Here is a 24,174-nt window from a genome sequence, read left to right as displayed (position 1 = left end):
CACTATCGACTATCTGTTGCATGCATAGTGATCACTAATTTACCTTTAAATAAATGAGCCAGGGTTATTTAAAATCCTGTTACACAAAGTGAAGCAAAAAGATATGATCACATCAAATCAAATAAATGATGACAGTTGGTATCACTTTAATATTCAAGACTTGAGCTATATGAAGAAAATGATCTTATTTGAGAAGCTGGCTGACTCTTATGAGCCGCACAGGTGTTAAGTCCATGTGGCAGGAAAACCATTAAGTACGTCAGTCATTTTACACCCTTTAATATTTGTTGCAAAAAATATACTTTTACAATTCATCGACTGAAGACATGTGCGACGTTCGCCTTGGAACCATCCAGGAAAGCGTGTGGCGTCAAGCAGTCCATTCTTTGAGGAATCCTAAACTTTCCACTAAATGTTAATGGAAAGTCAGATTTCCGGACAAACACTAAGTATTGTGTGTCAGTGTAATAACATGCATTACCACTGCAACTCTTAAATCTTAAATAATCAAACACAAATGAACCTGTGCAATCACACAATAAGAGCACTCGGGACATAATACAATCTGTCCACCAGAACAGTTGAACTGTTTTAAGAACAGCAGCTTGGCAGTCGAGTCTTTTTGAAAATACACAAAAAAACTGTTTTATTCATGGTTTAGTACTGTGAGCCTTCTTCTTCTTTGTAGGCAAAATAGACTGTAACAGGTCCAACACTTGTCTGCACCGTCTCTGTAGCTCCCACCACCATCCAGCAACCAATGCCATAGGCCAAACAGGGGATGCCTGCAGTAAGAGGACATAGTGATTATATGGTAGTGTTTAAAGATATATTCTGGATTTTATAGGAACAAGGAAGTGCATTAAATATAATTACTGACCCAGATTAAGAACTTTCAACATGGTGAAAAACGTGTCCTCAAAGTCCAGCTTCTCTGGAGGCGCTTTGGTGCAGTGATACTTTATAAAGGGGAAGCAGCCTGTTCTCAGTATTTGGTAGTTGGATCCCTGGACCCGCCAATTAAAGTTGGACAGTCCGAACTGGTCATTGTGAACGGAGCTGTAGCGGACACAGTAGGACGTCCACGGCGGGAGTTTACGCTGCAGCAGGTGGCAGGTCAGCACCTCTGAGGCAGCTGCCCGCGGGCCTGTCCTGCCAAATGTGCTCGGAAACAGGGCGATCTTCACAAAGACGCTGTGTACCTTCCTCAGAAAACCCTTCATGACTTGCGTGAGAAGTGGAATTATTCACCTTTTTTTTTATTTTAAATCACCTGGACTGCATGCAAACTACTCACAGACAGAGCTCTGACCAGCCATAGAGGATGCCTACAGACATTGTAAATCAGCTGATGTACAACAGCAAAACATGCTGTATATGCACGTCCGTAGCAGCTGTGGGGAAAGGGCACAGGGCAATTTACACGAGCAACTAACGTGAGCTAAAGTTAGCACACAAGACAGTCCCTGTTTGTACGCTAAACGATGGCTGTTCTGCTAATGCTAGTCCGCTACACAGAGATACACGCCCGGATAAACATGGCGAACACACACGATTTGTTTTACCAAGCTGAGAGACGTATGAAGAGAGCCTCTCTGTTTAACGTGCTGTAGTATTTGCTGTTTGCTCTGACCTGGTGCTCCTACTAAAGTCATCCGGGCGGGAAACAGAGCGCTGCGCAGTTGTTCCTCTTCAACGGAGTTAGCGACTATAACCTGCATTTCATTCATATATGTCCTCACCTGTTCACCGGATATTAGTGATGAGTCCTGTGTGACCTCTCAGCCCGCACTTTACTCACACCAAGACACCCTATACAGCTAAAAATGTAAGAATCCAATTTAGCTTATAGTTTATAATTTTAGAAATGATTCTCAACTCATTTCAATATGTGTGAATGTAATGAATGATTTGTTGTCTTTTTTTTCCACGCTCCTATTATTCACATGCTGTCTTCTTTTTATATTTACCATATTTATTAAGATTACTATATGTTTAGTTATCAACTACCGTAACCAAATAAACACGTTGCAACTTTTACCACCACTGACCCCACTTGTAATGTTTTTTTAATGTTTTTGTTGGTCTCCCGATCACATGAACACCACCAGCACATCCTCATTTAAGTGCAAACTACATCCACTCAGAGACACTGAAGAACCTGCTGAAATATTTCCAAGCTTCAGTGGTCTGCTGTAGATCAGCACCACGGACAGCAGTCGGCAAACCACCACAACTAAACTAAACTGTCTCCAAGTCAGCCAGAATTAATACTGAATATGGGCCACACAAAAGCAAACATGTTAAGTCAAGCTCGTATGCTTGCATACACACACACACACACACACACATTCACATTAAATGATACATACTGTAGACATGTTGTATAAAAGAGAAATCTGGTTGTGTGGGTGATCAGTAATGTTTAAACACTTCTTGTGTGTGAATGCAAACATTAATAAAATCAACTCATCTCAAAACAAATTACGGATTTAAAATCCCAGACTTTTACAATTTACTCCTGAAAACAACATATGGATATGAAAAAATAACACATACCACTAAACTATGTCTCGTCATCAGGGCTTGGAGGAAATAAAAAACACATACATCCTTGCTGTCAATGTGTATATTTATTTATAAAATACCTATTTGCACTCTTTTAGCTAATTTACTTGTTAAATGTTAAGCATGAGTCAGAAAACAATAATCATGAACACTTGTGAGTTAGTGTATCCTTTTTTTAAATATCAACTACAAAATATTTCTGACAAAGAAATATTGAACGTTATTTATTTCAGATACATATTACATATTGCCAACTAACAGAAGTAGTCTTTTGTAAATCAAGTTACAGCGAATACAAATAACTTTCTCATAAACCGACCAAAGTAGTGTGTGGTCACCAGTTCACAGACAAATGAATTAAAGAACATCTCACAAAACAATAACACTAAATAATATACTCAACACACTGATCTATGTCATCTATAAACAAAATAATATGCACTCCATAAACACTACATATTCATTTGATGGCACACTAGTTTAAGCATGATTAATCAAGACAAAATAAAATGGCTTTATATAATTTGAATGAATGAATATTTGATACATTCATACATGAAGCCTACTCTACGACCTTGTGCATAGTTTACTGTATGTCTCTATAAGCATTTTCCAATATTTAACCATATTCAAGCAGTTAAAACGCATTACAAAAACATTTATTAGAAAGGTTCATGACAGATTCTGATGTTTTTTCAGGAATTTATTCAGCTCTCTTTGTTTGATCAACGTTAATTCATCTCCAGGGTTTACATATTCACAGTGTAATTTCACATTAAGCGTGGCAAAGACGTGATGGCTTAACTCCGCAAGAGTAAGGCAAGTTTATTACTGAAGCCGCTGTCTTACACAACCGGTTTATCCTCCGCAGCTCGCATCTTGTTCTGAGCAGTCATCTGCAGAACATCCTCTATGTTCTTGATCAGCACCTCCAAAAAAAAACAAAAGATAAAATAAGTTAAATTACCACTCATCATTATTATCCCACACGACAACAATCTTTCATTTGAAAATACACAACATTCACTTCAGCAAAATCATTCAAGCTGACCAGAGCTGAAGTGAAGATGCAAGTTTCATGATATAGATGAGGAGGGATCGTTAAGTCATTAACACGGTACCTTAAAATTGGTTTCTCCTTGCATTTTAGGGGGCGATATTTCCTGATGAATGACTGACAGATTCCGAGCAAAGGTCACCAGAGCTCCCTGGAGATCCTCAGAGACTGTTCTGTTAACGACACCCCAAACAAACGAGTTTACTAACGTTCCCCATGTTGCCAGCTAAGAAACAATCACCGTGTTCATCTGACGGTGGTGGTTAAATGAAACTCTCAGCAGACAACATCTTCACTCTTTAGGGGGATGAGCACAGCTTGATTTAACTGTTACAGCTAAAGGATTTGAGTGATAAATAAGTTAAATAACCCTCTGTGTAACAACTTGTAGAGTTTGCATCAGTTACAAAGCCAGAGGTGGCATCTTAATCCTCTAAAATAATTGTTTTTACTCTCACTCTGGAGAAGTCTCTCATCCACCTTATCCTCTACTGTTGTTTTCATGTGCTCGTCTATTTGAACGGAGAAGAAAAACAAACTTAAATGTGCTCATAATTCCTTCTCTTGGCGATTAATACTGTATGTATATGGCTTTGATGCAATAAGGAATACTCACATCATTCCAAGGGTGCGACGCTCACTGCTGTCGTAAACAGCAAAAACTGTTCCTTGCTTACTCTGAAAATGAAGAACCACAAACACACAGTCAAAAGAAAAGCTCCGTCGTCACATAGTCTAGATTAAAATCAATATCAATAGGGCAGAACTCGAGAAATCCTCTTTTATATTCCATACATCCTTCTTCCTTGTTAAAACCTGGATCCCGCTTTACCCATAATGCAACTTGGCCGTCAGTTCTATGTGTTGTGCTATCAGCATCACATTTAGCCTTGACCTGCTAGCCTCAAGCAGCGATGAGGAGTCGGATAAAGAGGTTTTCTTTCTGACAGCACACACCCATAACTGTTTTTGCATTTTCAAACTTGTAGTCTTTACACCCACTCGACACTGACTCAAGTGACATCACTCGAGGCACTTTGTGCAGCTCCCTCTTTTCCCATTTGCAGCAGAACTCCCCAAGACCTTTAAACAGACTTTGAGGTGTAAAATTGGCGGAGTTACCCTTTAAATCAATCATATACTAAGCAGAAAAATGGACAAGATGTAGATGATATAAAGATTTTTACCTTTATGTTAAATCCTGTGCCATGAGCCCTGCACACCATAAATAACACATTATGGTAGAGCATGGAGAGGTTAGAGTGAAACAAGCGGCTCCCAATAACTGCATAACGATTAACCACAGGAGGCTGTGAAAAAAACAAAAACAAGAAAGAAAACAAGAAAGAGACAAAAATTAAGTATGATTGTTGCCATTAGTCTTCCTGTATCTATAACAAGACAAAAGCACTTCATGTATTTACATTTGGAGCTAAAGTATAATAGGTGGTGTGTGTAAAATGGGTGAAGTAGAGATGGCTGAACCCCATACACATGTCCTTAGGGTCACTGTTGAGGTTGGGGAGTGTGTGTGATTAGTAAACATGATGAGTGTGGGGAACATGTGGTAAACTGTTGGGCCTTTCTTAATTAACTGCGGGGAGGAACAATTAATGTTTAGAAGACATGCCAAATACAAGATGAGCTTAATTGTACGATGCCAATCAAAGAAACCACAGTTTTGGGACTGCAAATCTTTGCATTCAATTTGAGACAAAAGCACTACCAAATGCACAAAAGGACTACTCAACGCACAATGCACATCACCATAATAGAGGGGTTCTGAGCATGTGAGTGTCATAAGTAACACTAGAGAGGTTGATTACTTAAAAGTGGCAGGGCTCAAGAGGATAAAAATGTTCCTGCTATTCAAGCACCTTTGGGAGACAAAAAAGAGCAGGCCTAAGCCTCTGTGAGCTCAGGAGATAGACCATAACTCGCTGTGATGGGTGTGTGCTTGCGGTTGTCAAACACAGGACCCTCACACAACAATAAAAGTGTCCAACAGGGATTTAATTGTGTTTGTAATATGCAGGCCCGTAATGATGGCCACTGGTAAAGCCATTAACCACTGCGGTGGCTCAACTGCTGTACTGAAGCACCAGGCTACCGACTAAATGAATGTTTGATAAAATAATACAAGTCGCAGATTAACAAGCGTAAACTCAGGCATACTGCTAATAAAAGGACTCTATTGTTTAAGGCCTGGCACCAGGTTGATGAGGTGTTCAAGCATGCATACACATGCATAATGAAAATGTTATGAATTATTAATGTGTTGATTATTTAGGCCCATCTATCAAAATGATAATGAATTCCGCACCTAAACACCAATTGAGCTCAGTGCGTAATTACATTATTTAGTTGTATTTAACAAAGATGAAGAGGAAACCACTGATCTATCTTTGTGATTACTGTAGTGGTACAATAATATCCTCTTCAGTCTCAGCTTGCTTTAGAACTGGTGCTTTCTTTCTTGTTGAGGACACTGCAAAAGCATACAACTTCAAATATATAGCATTTAAAATCGACCTTTAGAAAAATGTTACATTATCAAAAATGTCGTTATAAGCAAATATAAAAAATGGTACTTTGGCTGCAATCTGATGTTCACAGCATTTTTCTTGGATTGGCATTGGCACTTCTAAACAGCCTGTGTGGCAATTCAGCGTTCCTCCAGTCATCATCAGAAGCATCTGGGTCATGGCCAGCTGGTCACTGTATGTGAGGTCCAGATCAATAGCCCACACCTGCAAACAAGACATCGTGAACTCCGTGTCACAGCAGAGACAAACAGACACTATAAACCTAAATTCCAATTTAATCACAAAAATGGAACATCAAAGTATTTCACCCAGCAATCCTTATAAAGAGAGGGGGGTCAGTACCTTTCAATCTCTACAGTGTTATCCATGTTGAGAGGCAGGGGAAAGGAAAACACAGTTAATGGTGTGTGCTCGACAGATTTAGGTAATTCAGCTGTGGAATGACACGTGCACAAAGTAGATCTTTCCCTGCGTCTTTGCACTCAGTCTGCCTTGGGCTAGTTTGTTTGGCACAGGTCTGATGAGAAGCTAAGTTCAGATATGTATTGTAAATGGCATCATTATAAGTATATTAAGGGGTCAGGTATGGTCGTAGCCTTCTGCTTAAACAGGGCTAATTTTCCCAATAATAACCTAATAGCTATGCCCTCTCTTCAAAAGTGGCAAATAAATCACCAGTGAAGGAGTTGTTAATAACTAAGTGGCAGTCGGCTGCCTCCCTTTGCTGTTCCTATTTGTCAAAGTAAACGCTGCTGCCACTGAATGCAAATCGCTGCATGTCTGAACCCTGCAGTCTGTGAAACCTGAGCATTTCATCTCCACTAACACACGCATATCTCACCGTGTGCAGTGATTCTCTTATACGCCACATTACATGTTTTATTAAATTCAAATATGTTGTGAGTCATCGTTCATAGGGCTGCAACTCATTTCATCATTGATCAATCTCACAATTAGTTTCTCTATTAACCATGTTTTCAATGAAAAGTCAGAGAATAGTGGAAAATGCTTTCACATTTTCCAAGGTTCCATTTTCTTCCAATGTCTTGTTTCGTCCAACCGACAGTCCAAAACCCCAAAATATGCAGACTACGAAAATGTGCAAACCTTCACTTCTGAGGAGCTGTAACCTGATGAATTTGAAAATTATAAATAAATTATTATGATCGTTGCTGTAGAATAATTGATTAATAGCTAATTTCAGGTAATTCAGTTGAAAAATAATTTTAAAGGGGCTGTACAAATACAAACAAATATTTCCAATGAATCACTTGAAGAAATACTCAAAATAATAAATTATACATTTTAGTATCTAAACACTTGCAGGCTGTGTTGTTCCTGTTTAGCGAAAGTTCAGCAGTCTGTTCTGCACTCAGCCACCTTCGGTTACCACTGGACAGACACTAGTCTGCATCAGGTTCATACCTGGGCCTGAGTGACGGACACACTCCGCCGCGCCATTCATTCCACTCACTAAAATCTTACTCAAATGTCTCATTGTCACGCTTAACAAAGCCGTGGGAAATGTAAGCCTGGATTGTACCTGTTTTCTATTGCCTTGCATTTTCATTAAAAACCCTGATGCTGCAGCTGGGGCCCCACCGTTCCACAATGTGAGGAAAGACTGCAAGGGCAAACATATGTGACCCACTTCTTCCCATCAAATAAAGTAGGCAGCTTTTAGCAACAGGTTTGAATCTAAATTGATGTTTAAATCCAGACAGGTTTGCCCATGTGGCTCTCCCCTGTCTGCTCTGTGTGCGGGGAGATGGTTAAGAATCTGTCTTTTAATGTTCCTGCCTCTATTGAAGCACATGCTGTTTATAGCCCGTTCTTAATTATGCTGTCAGTGAATCCCATTCAATTTTGGGTCAACATTGAACCTGAAAATTAATTTGAAGGCTGTCATTATATCGAGTTAAAGAAAAGAGCAGGTTCGGTTCATATGATACATTTGAGAAGTGGTATATTTTCTCATTTTAGTGTCACTAAAATTACAAATTAGGGATTAAATGAAATCCTAAAATGTAAGATATACAGTGAGATATATATTTTTACGTTTAAATTATTACAATGTGATCAAATCCACAGTCCGTGTAAAGATTGCTGAGAAATAAATCTGTATTTTCAAGTCTTAAAGGAATCAATAATACTAATGCACTAAAATAAAAAAATATTTGTTTATATTTGTATTCATGTAGATGTATAAATGTATGTATTTGAGATACAAATTGCATTGTCTGAACACTGCTTTGCTCACACTGTGTGTTAACATCTAATCCATAAGAGACTACCCTCTAGTGGCAAGCATGCCCTTAGCTAGTGTCTCCAAATCCATTTTTTATACTGAGAATACATTACGCATACAAACCAAAATAAAGCTTCAACAGTAAAGAGAAAAAACAGAAGAGATTTATTGAAATGTCCTGAATAAGAGGAATGTGCATTACCATCTGGTGTATTTTTAATGAAAGAAAAAAACACATTCAGTCTCCTTTTTTTATACCCTTTTTTTAAACTGTAGAGTAGCTCTAGTGCTTTCTCCACTATTTGCAGGTTTAGTATTTTATAGACCACATTATAAACAAAGCATTTCATTTTACAGCTCTGGATCAATAAGCAGTCAATGTACCACATGTTAGGAGCAGAGGTTAAACCATCATAAACCAGCCCATTTCCAATATCATAAATCAAGAAGGTTTCAACGAAACTTAATCCTGACAAATGAGATAAGGCTTCGATGGTGCCTCGCTATAATAACGACACACATTTCAGCAGCCCACTGCAGGTAAGCAGCTAGGGGTTAAACACTGACAGGGCATCCCCGTGAAGCTGCCAAATCACTTTAGAATGACCTATTGTCTGAAAGATAGGTGCCTCTGAATTTCTCGGCACTGCGAGGTGAAAGGGCAAGCCTTAAATGGTGGAATCAGTGTATCGACACGATAAGACCTGACAGTTTATTAGATGGCCTTGTGACACATTCGGTCCCTGTGCCCACTTTTTGCCTTGCCTGTTTTCCAAATCCCAGGGGAGCAGTAGGGGAGACACCTATCTGCTCCTTTGGATCCCTGACCCAGCTTTAAAAAGTATTTCTTCCACCAATATGGTGAAATAGAGAGCTTGGACGCCGCATGCTGCAACAGCCCAGACCATATGTATTGTAGTAGCATGAGCTCACCTTTTGCTCCATGGTGTTGCGGTTCAGAAAGGTAGCCAGGTCCACGGAGACATAACCCACGATAAGGCGCTGGAGACAGGCCTGGCCCACACGCATGCAGAGGGATTGCAAGGTCTCTGGGTGTACAGAGGTCTGAGGAACAGTGGAGCCTATAGCTTCCAGTTGACAGGAGCCCTGAAGCTGGTCTCCACAGGACAGCATGGTCACCTCACCCCCAGGCTCCAGCAGCAGATCCACCGTCAGACAGGTGACACTTTCTGAAGGGGGGTAGGCCTCCACCACACCGCCTGAGCACACAGTGAGAGCAGAGGAATGGCTACAGTACAGACAGCAACAAATAATACAGCATCCATCTGAACCTCTCTGTTTACATGACATGTATTAAACTTGTCAGGTCACATAGGCAACATCTGGGAAATAGGGAGGACATAGAAAATGACTGTTAGCATATTCCAAAAGGTTGCATTCACAGGTAAAAAGCCTTCAGAGCCTGACAATAGGTATCTGACCTTGCCTGAGGAAGGTCTTCAGGAAGCAGGCCCAGTTGGGATAGCAGGAGGTTTTAGCAGGCCGGGCGTAACGAGCAAGCCATGCTGGGACTTCATCTAAATATCTAACCAGTACAGACTCCTGCAGAAAGAGAGTTAAGATGCATTCATTAGGGATCTACTGAAAATGAGTTGGGGACAGACCTAAGGACATTATGTTTTGTCAAATACAAGACCTCGCTACTTTATTTCGTCCCATTATCAAAGCGTTCTAGGTGTCGATTACACTATTGGAAATGCCCTTGTGTTATCCGGATGACTCCAGTGACTGCTTGTTATCCTCGAGACCTTTGGTGGCTGCTTCAATTTCTGTGCGAGTGTCTGATGGATACTGCGGGCGGGTCTATCTGTGAGTGACAGCCTATTATCAGAAGGCCTCAGGAGTCTAATGGCTTTAACTCACAGCCACAGAGACAGCACCTGCCCTCAATAACAACTCTCTCCACTGGGCAGCTGATGAATGCCTAAGCTAACCCCATCTATCTGGGGATCAATCAGGGCTTGACTGGGATCGATATCACTCTTGTTTCTGTAACTGGGAAATGCCATAATGGTTTCACCATTTAATTATGCTGTTCATTTATAACTTTTGTTTTAGGTGTCTCTTAAACAGTTTGGCAACTCAAGTACACTGTTTCCTCTGACAATGCTGTGATAGTCAAAGTAACAATGACTCATTTTATACCATATATATATATTGTGTTATAAAACTACTATTGAATGCTATGTGGTGACTGCCTGACAAGTCCAAGTGCGGAGTCTTCTTTTAAATACAGGGCTCTGTATGTAATAATGTCTGCATCTGACCATTAGACAGGAATTTAATTTGGTCATACACAATAAAATATGTGAAACCTCCCTGAAAGACAAAGTCTGAATGGAAAATAATGTCTTTGTTGTTCCATCCAGAGCGTTACTTTGTTTTGAGTATACGCTGTCTGGCTTCACTGGAGACAGGACTGGAGATTACGCTGTTGATATTCCAGTCATGTAACAGCCATCATCATATTCAAGTACTGTAAGAGGCGAGGTCAAATGCTACTCAGTGATTCCCCCTATACAAACCATAAAGCACACAATGGTGCGGCAAAAAGTGTAAAGCAACGGTTGTCATTTTCAACGGAAGAGCAAGCTCACCCCAGGACTTTGCCTATGCAGTTCACAGACACAGCAGGACAGGAAGAAAAGAAAAAAAAAGGTATTTTGCAATAAATTATTTGGACTTAAACTGCGTACAGTACCCTGTGATAGGATTCATGCTTTGCTTGGTGTCCACATAAAGCCGAGCAATCTGGTCATAAATAAAATAGATGTTAACCTGCCTCTTTGATTGCTATTTCATCTTTCCATTACATGGTGAAACAACTGAGAAGCGACAGTACGTCTCTGGAATAGAGGGATATAATCCGAGTAGTGACACATTTTGTATGAATATTTATTTTCTGTAGCATTGTCCCATCTAAGCTACAACCTCAGTCTACAACAACCCACTACAAATTTAATTTGTAATACTAAATTAAACATTAAGTTACTCGCTTGTTGACATTCTCCTCATCCCTATGTCTAATTTAACATCTTTGCACAAGGGGAGAAACATTTCCTCTGCTTAAAAAAATGCACCAAAAGCACTTATAACCATTTATGCAGAGAAAGAAAACGTACCAAAAGAAAATGTTTTAAAATATCATTAAATTCAGGTTAATTTAGGCAGAACATTGTATATTTAAACTCTTCCATGCAATCACAGACTGCACAATATTTAGACAGAAAACATTTGCACAAAATGTTCCTGTGCCTCTTCAGTGGTAGTGATTATCAAATGACCCATTTCGTTGACAAACTTTACCTAAATAAGGTGTAGCTCATGATCTGTTTGTACACAGCGTGGCAAAAAGAAATACTCCATCTGTTGACGCTATTAGGTGTAATTTTTACCCTCTTGTGCCTAATGATCCATGTGCAAGCTGGGTGAGCGCTTAAATGTGTGTGTGTGTGGCCCCCTTCAGGCGTTGCATGGGTGAAGATCTACATGTCTTTAACCTCTCTCTGTGTAAATGCTAAAAGAGACCTGGGGGCTTTCTGAAGGCGGAATCACTGTGCTGGAGGCTGTGGGCCTCACAATATTCAGAGAAACACACCACCTCCTATACCTAGACCTCTGTGGAAGCGAAACCCTCCTCCCTCTTGTTGTTGTACCCTTTTAGGCTTTCTTTTACATAGCCAGAAGGGATCTGATTGTTGGTATTATTCTGAAAGACCACATGGCAATCTTGTGAGTCAAGCTTCTTCATGCTGAGCCCTTCAGAACAAGCAATAATTACAAAAGTATGCACACAGTCTGTGCAGACTGAGGATAAGTACACGATCTAACCCCGCTCTACTTTTCCAGGGACTACAAAGGGTGTGACACATTCCACTGAACTGTAAAACGTATTTATATAAAATACACTTCAATCATTACTTATTTGTTATTTTTTTTGGTAAACAATGATCTTGGTGTTATTCTTGGTAATTATGAATTAATATTTAAAATGATTAATTTGATAATTTCTGTTGCATTAATAATTAATTAAATAGCTACTATTTTCATAAACATAGCTTTAAACATTTATTGCTTAAATGCTTGTACATATTCAGTATCTATCCTTTTCACCAGCTGTCACTGCCATTGCAATTAGGTCTACTTCTTTTCGGCAAAGTGGCAAGTTAATGAGTGTTGTACCTCAAAATATACTGCCATGTTTAAACATCCGTCTACAGTTTCTGCTGAGAGGAGAGGATGGCGAGGAGATACACGGATATCAAATATTCATATGTTTCTATCTAATCAACAACATCGTTGCTATCTTCAATGTACACAAGAACAAAGGCAGAGGGGCGATGTACTCCATTAAGGGGCGAATACATTTTAGAGGAAAACAATGTCATAAGAAAAAATCATGCAATGAGGAGCACAGGATGTGGGCTTTGCTTTGATTAAAAGAGGAAGGTGTAGAATAAAGGCCAGTTAAAGTGTTGTGTCCATATGGCCCACAAGCCCCGAGGCTGTTGGCCTACACTGGGGGCCTCGGCACTCTTCCCTCTCCATGGGACCCCAGCTGGTGAAACAAACCCCATTTACTCTCCTGTGCTGCCTCAGCCACCATTATGGACCTTGGCTGTGGCTCAGCCACTCTCTGCCATAATTAACAGCACCAATGCCACAACAATTACAGCCCCGCACTGCACATACACTATGAATCAAAGGACGAGCTAATAGGAACAAAACAGAGTGAGCTGTAAGAAACTTGAGATGACTGCTGTTCTTTCAAATGGAATAAAAAGTAAAATCGTTGTGCTCCAAGCCCACAATCATTAGCCTGTAATTAGTTTACACAAAGCTCCCAGTTAAATGGCAAAATACGGTAATTAACACATGACAGAAAATCAAAGGCTACTTTGTAAGCATATGAGAAATAAGAGCCAGGGGCTGAGAAGCCGTGTACACGTTGCATCTGTACCAAATGAATGGTTCGTAAATGATTAACTGTATTTTATTTGTTTGAATAGGTCTGCGATTAAATCTGAATTCATTTTTTGAGTGGAAAGCAAATGTAATTTATAGAATTTTCCCAAAGTCACACTTTTAACACTACACACGGTACTTGTATTAAAAATCTTCTCTTTACAAATGACCCACACCTCACCAGGGACTGTTATGGACAGGCAGCGACAGAAAGCTCAGTGTTGTGATGCTAGAAGCAAATAAAAGCATCAACATCGGCTGCAATCAAAGAATTCAAGTGTTTCGAGTCATTTGTTCTTCAATACACTTTGTAATACAAATTAATTTAGCTGTGAATCTGTGTGACAATAATCTGCACAAAGTTGATATACACATGTATAGAGAGAGAAGAGCCCTGTTGACCAAACTGTCTGTACTGTGATGTAATTGTGACTGCCAGGTGAGTTAGGGAATTAATACCATCGCACGGGCTGCTGTTCTCCCCAACACATCGACACTAGCTGATGCGTGTGCCTCAGAGGATGGATAACGGCTGTGTGTGTATAAGCAGATATTTTATCGATTGATTTAATGTTCTGTGACTCTGGGGACGATGCTCGAAATACTGTACTACAGGGACCAGCATTGTGACTGCTCCGATAAAACGCCCACTCTGGCTAAATGATGACATCTCTCTGACCCCACTGTGACCTCAGCTTTTATTCGTTCAATGACAGAAGTGAATCTCACCCGTTTTTAGCTGTCTCATCACAACAAGGATCACAATCTCCATTTTAATATCTAGCTGTTACTGTAATGTTATCTGTTAAGTATCTAGTTACCATGATAACTTTAAATGGCCGATCCCTCATTGGTATGAGTGTAATAATAAGAGCAATAACGTTTATTTGTATTGCACTTTTCTAAAACCAGTGCTTTGGGGGGAGCCATAAAAACAAGACATAATAGTAGAAAAAACATCAATTTAGGGAGAAGTAACAATGGAAATAAATAAGAACACAAACCAAAATTCAAGCAAATTCAATAAAAAATTGCATAAAATTAAGTGTATAAAAAGTCCTTTAAGAAGTGGTCCTATAGTTTATGAAAGGGAGCGAATGACGTAATCCTCTGAGTGACATCTTTACCTGAATCCCTTCTGTGTTCCATAGCTCGGGACCATAACGGTGGCATTCCTGCAGACCCCAGTTATAGCAGCTAAGATGGCACGTGTCACAGAATGCTGTGCCACGGCCTCCATGTTCAGAGTCCATCTTGAAGAGCCAGCGGTGCACATCAATATTCTGAGTCATGAGTCTAGCCAGTGTTTCATGAAGCTAAACCGAGAGAGAGAGAGAGACATGTGAATTACAAACACAATAGTACAGGCACTGACAAAATACCTCAAGCTGTAATGCAGTCTGTGAATGCATGTGTGTTTTGATCTCTGACCTGGTTGAGCGTGTAGATGTCTCCTTGACCAGGAGGCACATCAACCTCTGCCTCGGCGAAGATCCTCTTCCCTCCAGATTTGGTGCTGTAGAGCTGTGCAACAGCCGGTTCTGGAGCCAGGATTGGCACTCCTAGCTCATCAGCCACAGCAAGGTCATCCACATGGGCCACCCAACCCACTATATAGGCCTGCTTCCCCTGGATCAGGTGCTTGATGCGCTTCAGGGCGCGTGGACTGTACTTTAGCAGCGTGGATAGGCACATGTTACGGGTCTGGAAGAAAAAGACGGGAAAAAGGATTTCTGCTGCAGCTAAGAAGTGTGTCTACCAAGGGTTGTTTCTTGACCTGATTTATCACTGTGTACACACAACAGATCTATTATTGTAATAGCCAGCAGGGTTTTAACCTCTCCTGTATTCCAGCAGGTTGAATTGATAAAAGCTGCCTGTGGGAGGCCTCCCCTATCCTTCACATCTTTAATGTGTGCTAGCAATGAGCTCCTTGGGAATATAACTAATTACTTCACATCTGTATTTATTTGATCCACATGGAATTATCCCTTCTGTCAGTGGCAGAATGCGCTGCCAGCCATGGGTAGCAGTGATTCATCTCAGCAACACGTCTGGCACAGTTTAACAACAAAACAGCAGGAAAATCAATAGACAGAAATGAAGAAGACCACGTCATGTTGCACATTTAATCTAGTGCCAAAGGATATAAAAAGATGGATAGAATGGCTGGATGTAAAAAGACAATACAATAACGCCTCCATTTTATTGTATTGAGGTAATCAAAACTATTCAGAATTTTTGAAAATGCAGCAGTTAGATAGAATAAACTGATAATAAAACCAATTAATATGGAATTAAATGATTTACTGAACACCAGCTAGAGACCATGACATGTTTTTTAATTAAGTATAACCTAATATAGCTCTAGTGTGTTTACATTGAAATAACACAGATGTATAATTTCAAAAGCTGTAAAAAGGAATACAACATTTTAAACACAGAGTTTAAGACAACTGTATAATAACAACCTCCTCTATTACCCTCTAGAGGAGAATTCACAAACTACAGATGCTTGATGCGCCTCTACAGCGCAATACAATCGATTCCTCTCCAGTAAATTCTAAGACCCCGCTGCAAAATGGAATGCATCGTCAGGTTTGCTTCTTCAAAGTTGTGTGTTCACAAAATGTAAACGTGATTTATCTTACCGGGAAATAATCTACAGCCTCAGGTGTGAGGATGATGAAGCGTCTGACCGACGAGGAGGAGGAGGAGGAGGCCGCAGTGGGCCTGGTGTCATCCTCGTTTGAGGCTCCATCACACTTCAGGAGGCTGGTGTAATAGTGCAAAAGGTCCTCTCCGAGATGTCGTGGACATACGTAGATCACCTGCACATTTTCATCTTAAAACATACAAAGACGTGTTCACATTAAAGCAGACAGAGAAAGTTAATGTGTGTATATGAAAGTGAGGTTTTAAGAAAAGCTCCTACCTCTAATATCACACAGTCTGCTTATTTGGATGTTCTGTAGGATGTCGTATCCCCTCAATTTCATGCGCTGGCTCCGAGAGTATCCTGTCAGAACAAGGTCACAAAAGTCTGCACAAGACTTTCAAAGAGAGATTCATATCATCTCTAACTGGCTTTATTAAAATGTGTAGCTCTGTACAACTACTCTCATGTGTGCCCTACTAGACTTGGGGGAGGGGTAGTTACGTCTAATCACACAGTAGGGCAATCGGATGATTAATTTAGCCTAATAACTAGCAGATGCAGTGTGCTGGGCATCCTGTTGCACCATGTCCAGTCACCGCTGTGCTACATCCAGTGGTACCGCCAGGATTTTACTTTATGTCTGTCTGGATTTCTGCCTGAGAGAGAAATCTCAACTGAATCAAGGTAATTAAATGATTGGATTCATGCTAATTAACAACGATGGGGTTCAACTTTCTAATTATCCTTGCTCACACAGCACTCTCTGTAGCCACCCCAAGTGCAAATAAAGCATTCCATCTGCTAGTAATTAGCCTTAATAATTTCAGGCAATCGCTCGATGATTTACAATGCACATGCCTGATTACAGTCTAAATGTGAGTGCCATGGTGGAATTAGAACAAGAAGGGATCATAGCTTGCACTCTGTCTAGTGCAAAAAACACAAAAGCCTCTTCCTCTTTTGTGTGTGTGTGTGTGTGTGTGTGTTTCTGCACAGCAATAAAATAAGACCTCTTGCAAATATTCAACAAAATGGCTTTTCATTTGCTTAATCTGCAAATTAAATGGCGATAGAGACTAAATTGTTCAGTTCCCTGGCATGGGGACTGTCATCACCCTGTGAGTGCTTTCCTGCAGAGAGTCATTTGAACGAGACAGAGTGCCTCCACCAGGGCCACAGACTGGGGCAGCAGAGTGGTGAGACAGGGGATGGCTGCTGCTAGATCAGATGTGTGTGTGTGTGTGTGTGTGTGTGTGTGTGTGTGTGTGTGCAGCAGGCAGAGAAAGCTACCTAATGAAGGGATGTGGATAATGGTCCTCTTGGAGGACTGGATGTGTTTCCAGTTGGCTGCCAGATGCTGGGGATGGAGAAAAGGAGTGATCAGAGAGGGGCTGCTTGGATGCGTACACACACTCACACACTGACACACTTACACACACACACACGCACACACACACACACAAATCATCATTGCATAGCTAAAACACACCAAGCCAATCTCTCTCTGGGCAAACAGAAGCAAACCAAGCATAAAATACCACCTTAATTAAATTAAGCGTTTACTTTGGAATTATCTTCTCACAATTAATTCAATCAGGAAGGTACATGATGCTACTGCCAGGGGAAGATTAGCAGGCTTAATTAACAGGGTATGAATGTTTAAAGTGCGAGAACATACATTTAGTGCATGTATACACGCACAGCGATGTTAAAACTGAATGAACTTGTAGGCACTAATTAATATTATGTCAGCAGTCCAAAAGATGTTCAACCCAGATGACAGCACAGACATGACATCTATGCTGAATGGGGAAAAAGATACAGAACATCATCTCGAAAAACTGTGCTGTCATACTGCTCTCTTGAAGAGCTAAATAGAAGAAGATCTTTATCTTTTGAGCTTATGATTGCAAGGTTCTTCTATGGCAGAAAGAAGTCAGACATTTCTGCAGTAATCTAATGTAGTAAATTGGTCTTTTATAATCTGTTTTGATTTCAAAACCTAAAAACACATTTTTTGATTTAAATAGTTAAACCATCTATAATATGTATAGCATGTTATTATATATTTAGTTAGTGTTATATGTACTGTTCACCATTTGAATGCATTGGGTACCTTTTTGCCATTCATCTCTAGCCCTCATAATCACTGTTTCTACATTTTTATTCTTGCGTTATCAATGTTTACTTTATTAAACTGTCTCGTTCATTATTAATGCTGTTCTCAACTGCTCATCCGTCTCGCTCTTCATTTCTGAGGTTCTCTATTGTTCATCAGTCCCACTTTTTCTTTCTGCTGCTCCCCTCTGTTCATCTAACTCCTCTGATGTTGTGCGTTTGTCTTGATCCTTTCTGTTGTTCTACTCTGTTCATCTAACTCCTCTGATGTTGTGTGTTTGTCTTGATCCTTTCTGTTGTTCTACTCTGTTCATCTGGCGCACTGCTCCCCTCTGCTGTTCTGTGTTTCTGTTACTCAAACCAAAAGTACATTGAAGTTACATACCATGATGAATGTCCCTGCATTTGTATCAACACAGCATTGCCCCATTTCTGTCCTTGCTTTTACAGTCATTTACTCAGAGTGGTGGAGACTCAAACACAGATTTTGAATGCTACTGGTATTGTAAAACACTGACGTTATTGACTGAATGGAAAATTCACAAGCTCAAAGTTACATTCAAATATTATGCAGATAATCTAATTGAAATAATAAATGATAATACCTCAGGTGGAGGTGCCATGTACTTCAACATTTTGAATTTGTCTTTATCAATTTGATTTAGAAGTCATAAATTAAAGTTTAAGTCTAATTTTGAGAAATTGGGGGGACAAATTCGAAACAAAGGTGAGCTTTGAAAAGGTAAGCAAGCAATATTAAGTAAGAGAGAGAAATCACACAATGACTATAAGCAACATCACCTGGGCTCTGCTGCGAAAATTCTCCAGTTGTCTGAAACGCCGGGCCTGCAGGGCCGTCCTGACATGACGCTTCTGTGTGTGCATCAACCATGAGACAGCGATGGTTTCTACCGCCCACTTGCGCTGGCAGTGGCGCAGGTAGGCTGTCCGGGCTAAGTAGCGCCTCCAGCAGGACTGGATGTGGATGGCGGCCGCCTCAGTGCCTCCCTCTCCCTTGTAGCGCTGACCTGGGCATAAGACCAGACCCGATACCTCCTCCGTGTTTTCAAGCACTGAGAGGAGGCCGGTCACTGGAGGAGCCTTTAACCAACCACTTTCCCAAACATGGCTTAACTCCACTAGCCGTTCCCCGCTCACTTTGGCTAGAGGCACAGCAAAGTCCCTGAGCAGCTTTTCCAGGGCCTCCAGAGCATCTACCACACTGCTCCAGCACAAGCTAAAGCTCTGCTTGAAGTGACAGAAATCTGTCGCCATTGGGTTGGTCCGTCCCATTAAGATGGTAAAGTCGTACTTGCTGATATTTACTGGAACTTGCACAGGTAGATTCTACAGAACACAGGGAAACCTAGACTTTAATAATACAGTTAAATGAATTGAAATATTATCTTTGTTCACCGGCTCTTTCTCTATTTCATTTAACATATATTTAAAACTATTACAGTGATCTTACATCAGGGCTTTTAGGGATAAGACCGTTGGTGCCTTGCATCATACCCCATTGGTCCATGCTGCTGGAGGTTGGGGAGGGAGGCGGAGTCTTGGTGGTCCAGATGGGTGTGCATTCCCTGTCTATTCTTTCGCAGGTGGATCCAGGTTCTGTTTCCCATTTCAGCTGCTTGTGACACCTGGACTTCAAGCCTAACAGACCAAAAGTCACAAAGAGACAGGCTCAACTCTATCAGTGATCAATCAGTGGCAAACATCAATGTCAAATCAAGTGGCAGCTGTCCCTACTACACCAGAGTCACTGAGCAGACCTGTCTTAGAAGAATATAAATCCTCTCTGGAGTGAAGAGAGGCAGCCTTGTGCTGGATCGACATTTGAAGCAAACTTGTTTTTGGCACTGATGAAAACAGAAAATAAAAGATCAACTTTCAAAACATTGGGCTTGTCCTTGTTCATGAAAGTTTCAGACTAGGCAAGATTAAACAAAATACGAGACAATAATTCGGAAAACAGAATGTTAATATTCCACAAATATTGGACAAACAACAGCTGACCTGACATGCGCACTCAATGAGCATTTGTCTATAGTATAACAGAGGTGTGGTGTTGGTGCTGAGGTGATAAAATGTCTTTTTACCTGTCCCCATGTCTTCTTCAGGCATTGCCAGGCTATTTGTGACTGGAAGACTCACCACAGGGCCAGTGATTATTCTGCGATGTTTTGCCTTAACAGAACATTTTCATAAGATCAGAAGTTGTACATCTTGTAATAATGAAATCAAAGCAATACTACCAGACCCTGGACCAGTATCTCCTGGTCCGGCCCTAAACAGTTGTTGCCAACAGCTTAGGAAGCCCGGCCTAAGCTTCATCTAACTGAATGAAACAGTTACAGGTGGAGAGCTTGAGCATGTTTAAATTGAATGAGAGTTTCTTTCTTTTTGAGAGATGTTGTTGTAAGTGTCGGAGGTAATCAACCATTAATCAGACCCTTGCCAGCTTGGTGATGTAGGAAAAAAATCCCTTTCTAACAGAATAATTTTAAAGGAGAGAAGTGGGATAGCTACATATTTACAAACAATATATGTTCTGTATTCATTAGGAATATAAGACAGCCATAGCTGGAACTGGCAAAGTTGTAAGCCGTCCTGTAACCCATCCAACTCGACATAAAGGTTATCTTCACCGTTAAGCAATTCTGTAAATATTTGAATACATAGTATCGTATCGTAATAAAATCTGAAGTTGATTTGATGGCCTAGTTTAATATAAACAGATTCAAATGTGTCATTACTCATAAAACACAAAGTTTGTGCTGTGCTGATCCTCCAGACTTGTCACCTAATGTCCTCTCCTTCGTTCTCCTCAGACCACTGAGCTCTCTGACAGACCACAGGTACTAGCCAGGTGCTGGGAAAATATCCCCTCAAAGGCACACATCTGTTTCAAACAGGGTTGGGAAAAGGTGGCACCTTTTCGTGAAATTGCTAAAATGCAAAAGCTCATTTCCTGGCATGGGTAGGGAGTGGAGAAGAGCTGGCCTGAGTTGCAGAAGGAGGCAGCAGGCAAAGAGCCAGTAGTTAGCAGTTGGGGAAGCTACGGCTGTCTTATTGGCATGCTGGACCAGGTATCCACTTCTGTCCTGAGACAGCTGTAAACCAGTAGCCCATAGCACAGCAATCAGGCGCCTGTTTCTTTAGAAGAATGCTGATGTGCTGCAATCTGCTGCTTTCTGCTTTCTGCAGCCAGCACTTCCATCCCTCCTATATCAGAGTGACAGTCTTGGCCGTTATGTCTCATGTCAGGTATAGATTACCGAAAACATATTGGAAAATAAAGTGTGTAAAACATATCTAAAACTAATGCCAACCTTTACAAAGACTAATTTGTTTGCTGTGACAAGTGCTAGCTGTCATCATTGAGCCAAGTGACCTTTATGTCACTGCTACTTGAAGCATCTATTAATGCAGACCTGTGCCATCACTCTTTACTCCAGCATAAAGGGTCTGTTATGGGGATTAAGGGAGTAAGCATCAGGGAAAGGACCAATGATATCCAATTCATCTTAGTTGTAGCAAAACCTCTTGTAATGCCTCCTAATCAAATCTTTCCTGAGGCATGTGCTGTATGTTACAATTAATATCAACAAAGGCTCAAGACACAGGAATCAATTCTGCTCGAGATCAATCTCACTGTGCAAAGCAAATAGCTGGAGGACATGATATTATTCTGATTATAGTTTGTTATTATAGTTGATTATAGTCCTTTCCAGCAGCAAGACTGAAGCACGATGAGGAAATCTGCTCCATAACTAAGAAAACCAAAATAGATATATAGATAGATAGATAGATAGATAGATAGATAGATAGATAGATAGATAGATAGATAGATAGATTGATAGATAGATAGAGTAAAAACCATCCTGTATTTTGAAACTACTTAATCAAACGTCTCTGTAAAGTGTTGTTCCTATGGATAGTATGCATGTCATAGACAATATTATTCTCCTAATTTACAGCTGAAATGATATTAATCTAGATTTATAGTCAGATTACTTACTGTATTTGTCCTCCTCTTGTGGACATCAGGGAGTGATATCCCACATTTCTGGTGCATAACAGCTCTGTTGTTTGGATGAGCAGGATTACTCAACAAACACTTGGTTAATGCTGACTTGTGCTGATCAAGACAGATAAAGGAAACGTTTTAAAACGTGAGTTAGTTAATATCAACAATTTAAATGTATGTATATTTCTGCTGAGCAGAAAAGTATAATGTGTTTTATTTTTGTCTCATGGTGCTGCTCTACCACACCACGTCTACTTCTGTTTGTCTGGTCTGCCTTAATGTGTAATACAATAGAATAGTTGCATTTCTAACTTACCTAAGTACAGTATATATTGTAGCTTGTACTCTATACTACTGAGTAAATAAATTAGTTTCCGTTTCTGAACAAAATGAATAATAATCTACCTTTTCCCCAGGTGAGGCCCCTGGAATGTGTTTCCGTTGTGGACGCACATCTTGGATACTCTCCAGGGCAGGTTGCCTGTGTGATGTCTCTGATTCAGTCTCACAATACACATCACTATAATGTATGCAATTCTGAAGATACTTCTTAAGAGTTCTAACAAAGAGATGGTGGAGAAAAGAAAGTGCTACCACTGTAAACTATTATACAGTAAACAACACATGTGAGCTTCTCCTTCCTTACCATTTGGGAATCTGTTTCTTCTTTTGCAAGTCTTCAATTCTTGGAAGGACCAGCAGCTGCGTATTCACTGTTTTCAGATAATCATCTGCATGCTTCTACAGTAGTAGTATATAAGTATATAAAATAATGTAAAAAATACGTATAATACTAAATACGTATAAAACTGTGTATATAATGTATAATATATATATATATATATATATATATATATATATATATATAGCACTGATACGTAACATTGAATATATAATATATGTTGAATATATACATCTACACACACACACACACACACACATATATATATATATATATATATATATATATATATATATATATATATATATATATATATATATATATATATATATATATAGTGCTTATTCTGCATGAAGCATCCTCACCCAGATGCTTCTCTCTGTCTTGCCGATGGCAGCGTCCAAGCTTTGAATGTCCAGTGTGTTCCCCCTCTCACTGACAAGAGTACATCTGAGTTGTCTCAAATCCTCTTGAACCTGTAAAATTCGGTTCTGTGATGTAAACCTACATAATGTGGAAATCTGGCCTAAAAATAGCCAAGCTTGACACTTGTTATTGCGTATTGGTAGTTTATCTAAATGTAATGAGGTTTAAAATAAATAGAAATGTTAACAGTTTATGAAACATCAGTCAACTTGTTTACCCTAACATATCCGCAAAACCTAGCTAGCTAGTTAGCCTAACCTAGCTAACCTTAATATTTTTCATTAATACTATTTTCTGGTAAAATAGGTTATTAGCTGAGGTAGACAACATTACCTGAAATAAAACTGCTCCCAACTTATCTTCGTTTTTAAGTTCGTCAGACATGGTATATTGGGTTAATAATAATCCAAAATAATGTAATAATATGAAAACATGTGTCACAATATCAAATAGCTAACGTGAACTCCTTTAACCAGTTAGCTAGTAACGTCATACACACAGTACTCGCAACCATGACAACGAGAAGCTAACTTTCAGTGTTAACTTTACCCCGAGTATGAACTGTCGGGCAGTACGTCCGTCTGTGTTTAAAACCAACACCACCACTGGCCAACTTTCGTTTGAATAGTCACAGGGAAAAATCCAACTATGTCAGAAATGTAATCTTACTCTAGCCATTAACGTTAACATATACCCATCATTTATTGGTAGGGCTTTTGGGGAGACGCTTTGCCTGAAAGATAACTTCAGGGAATTCTAATGTCCCATTCCTCTGAAAGGGTTCAGTACAGGAAGCGCATTGATTGTCTATGTTGACGTATTTACACAGTCTATGCATATACACAAAG

At 40.0% G+C, this 24,174-nt stretch overlaps 2 protein-coding genes across 2 annotated transcripts; both read right to left on the bottom strand.

The window, feature by feature from the left end:
- Window positions 1-263: 263 nt before the first annotated feature.
- On the bottom strand, window positions 264-1,660 carry cunh15orf61 (chromosome unknown C15orf61 homolog). The gene is made up of 2 exons (XM_076089918.1): window positions 881-1,660; window positions 264-785 (listed from the first exon to the last, which is right to left on the bottom strand). The coding sequence occupies exons 1-2, from the start codon at window positions 1,221-1,223 to the stop codon at window positions 658-660; spliced, it is 471 nt and encodes a 156-aa protein (XP_075946033.1). The 5' UTR covers window positions 1,224-1,660; the 3' UTR covers window positions 264-657.
- Window positions 1,661-2,796: 1,136 nt separating this feature from the next.
- Window positions 2,797-23,710, bottom strand: iqch (IQ motif containing H). The gene is made up of 21 exons (XM_076089917.1): window positions 23,660-23,710; window positions 23,266-23,376; window positions 22,865-22,959; window positions 22,624-22,699; window positions 22,210-22,329; window positions 20,288-20,375; window positions 19,961-20,047; window positions 19,654-19,841; window positions 18,984-19,529; window positions 17,355-17,421; window positions 16,341-16,424; window positions 16,057-16,250; window positions 14,837-15,109; window positions 14,533-14,721; window positions 9,862-9,982; window positions 9,353-9,639; window positions 6,217-6,375; window positions 4,813-4,935; window positions 4,242-4,303; window positions 3,690-3,798; window positions 2,797-3,497 (listed from the first exon to the last, which is right to left on the bottom strand). Exons 1-21 carry the CDS (start codon window positions 23,708-23,710, stop codon window positions 3,414-3,416), a joined length of 3,114 nt encoding a protein of 1,037 aa, XP_075946032.1. The 3' UTR covers window positions 2,797-3,413.
- Between the last annotated feature and the right edge of the window lie 464 nt (window positions 23,711-24,174).

This window comes from Anarhichas minor, unplaced genomic scaffold, assembly GCF_050575085.1.
Source record: "Anarhichas minor isolate MPS153535 unplaced genomic scaffold, ASM5057508v1 ptg000011l, whole genome shotgun sequence".
NCBI classification, from domain to species: domain Eukaryota; kingdom Metazoa; phylum Chordata; class Actinopteri; order Perciformes; family Anarhichadidae; genus Anarhichas; species Anarhichas minor.
This window is presented reverse-complemented; position numbering and strand designations above follow the sequence as displayed.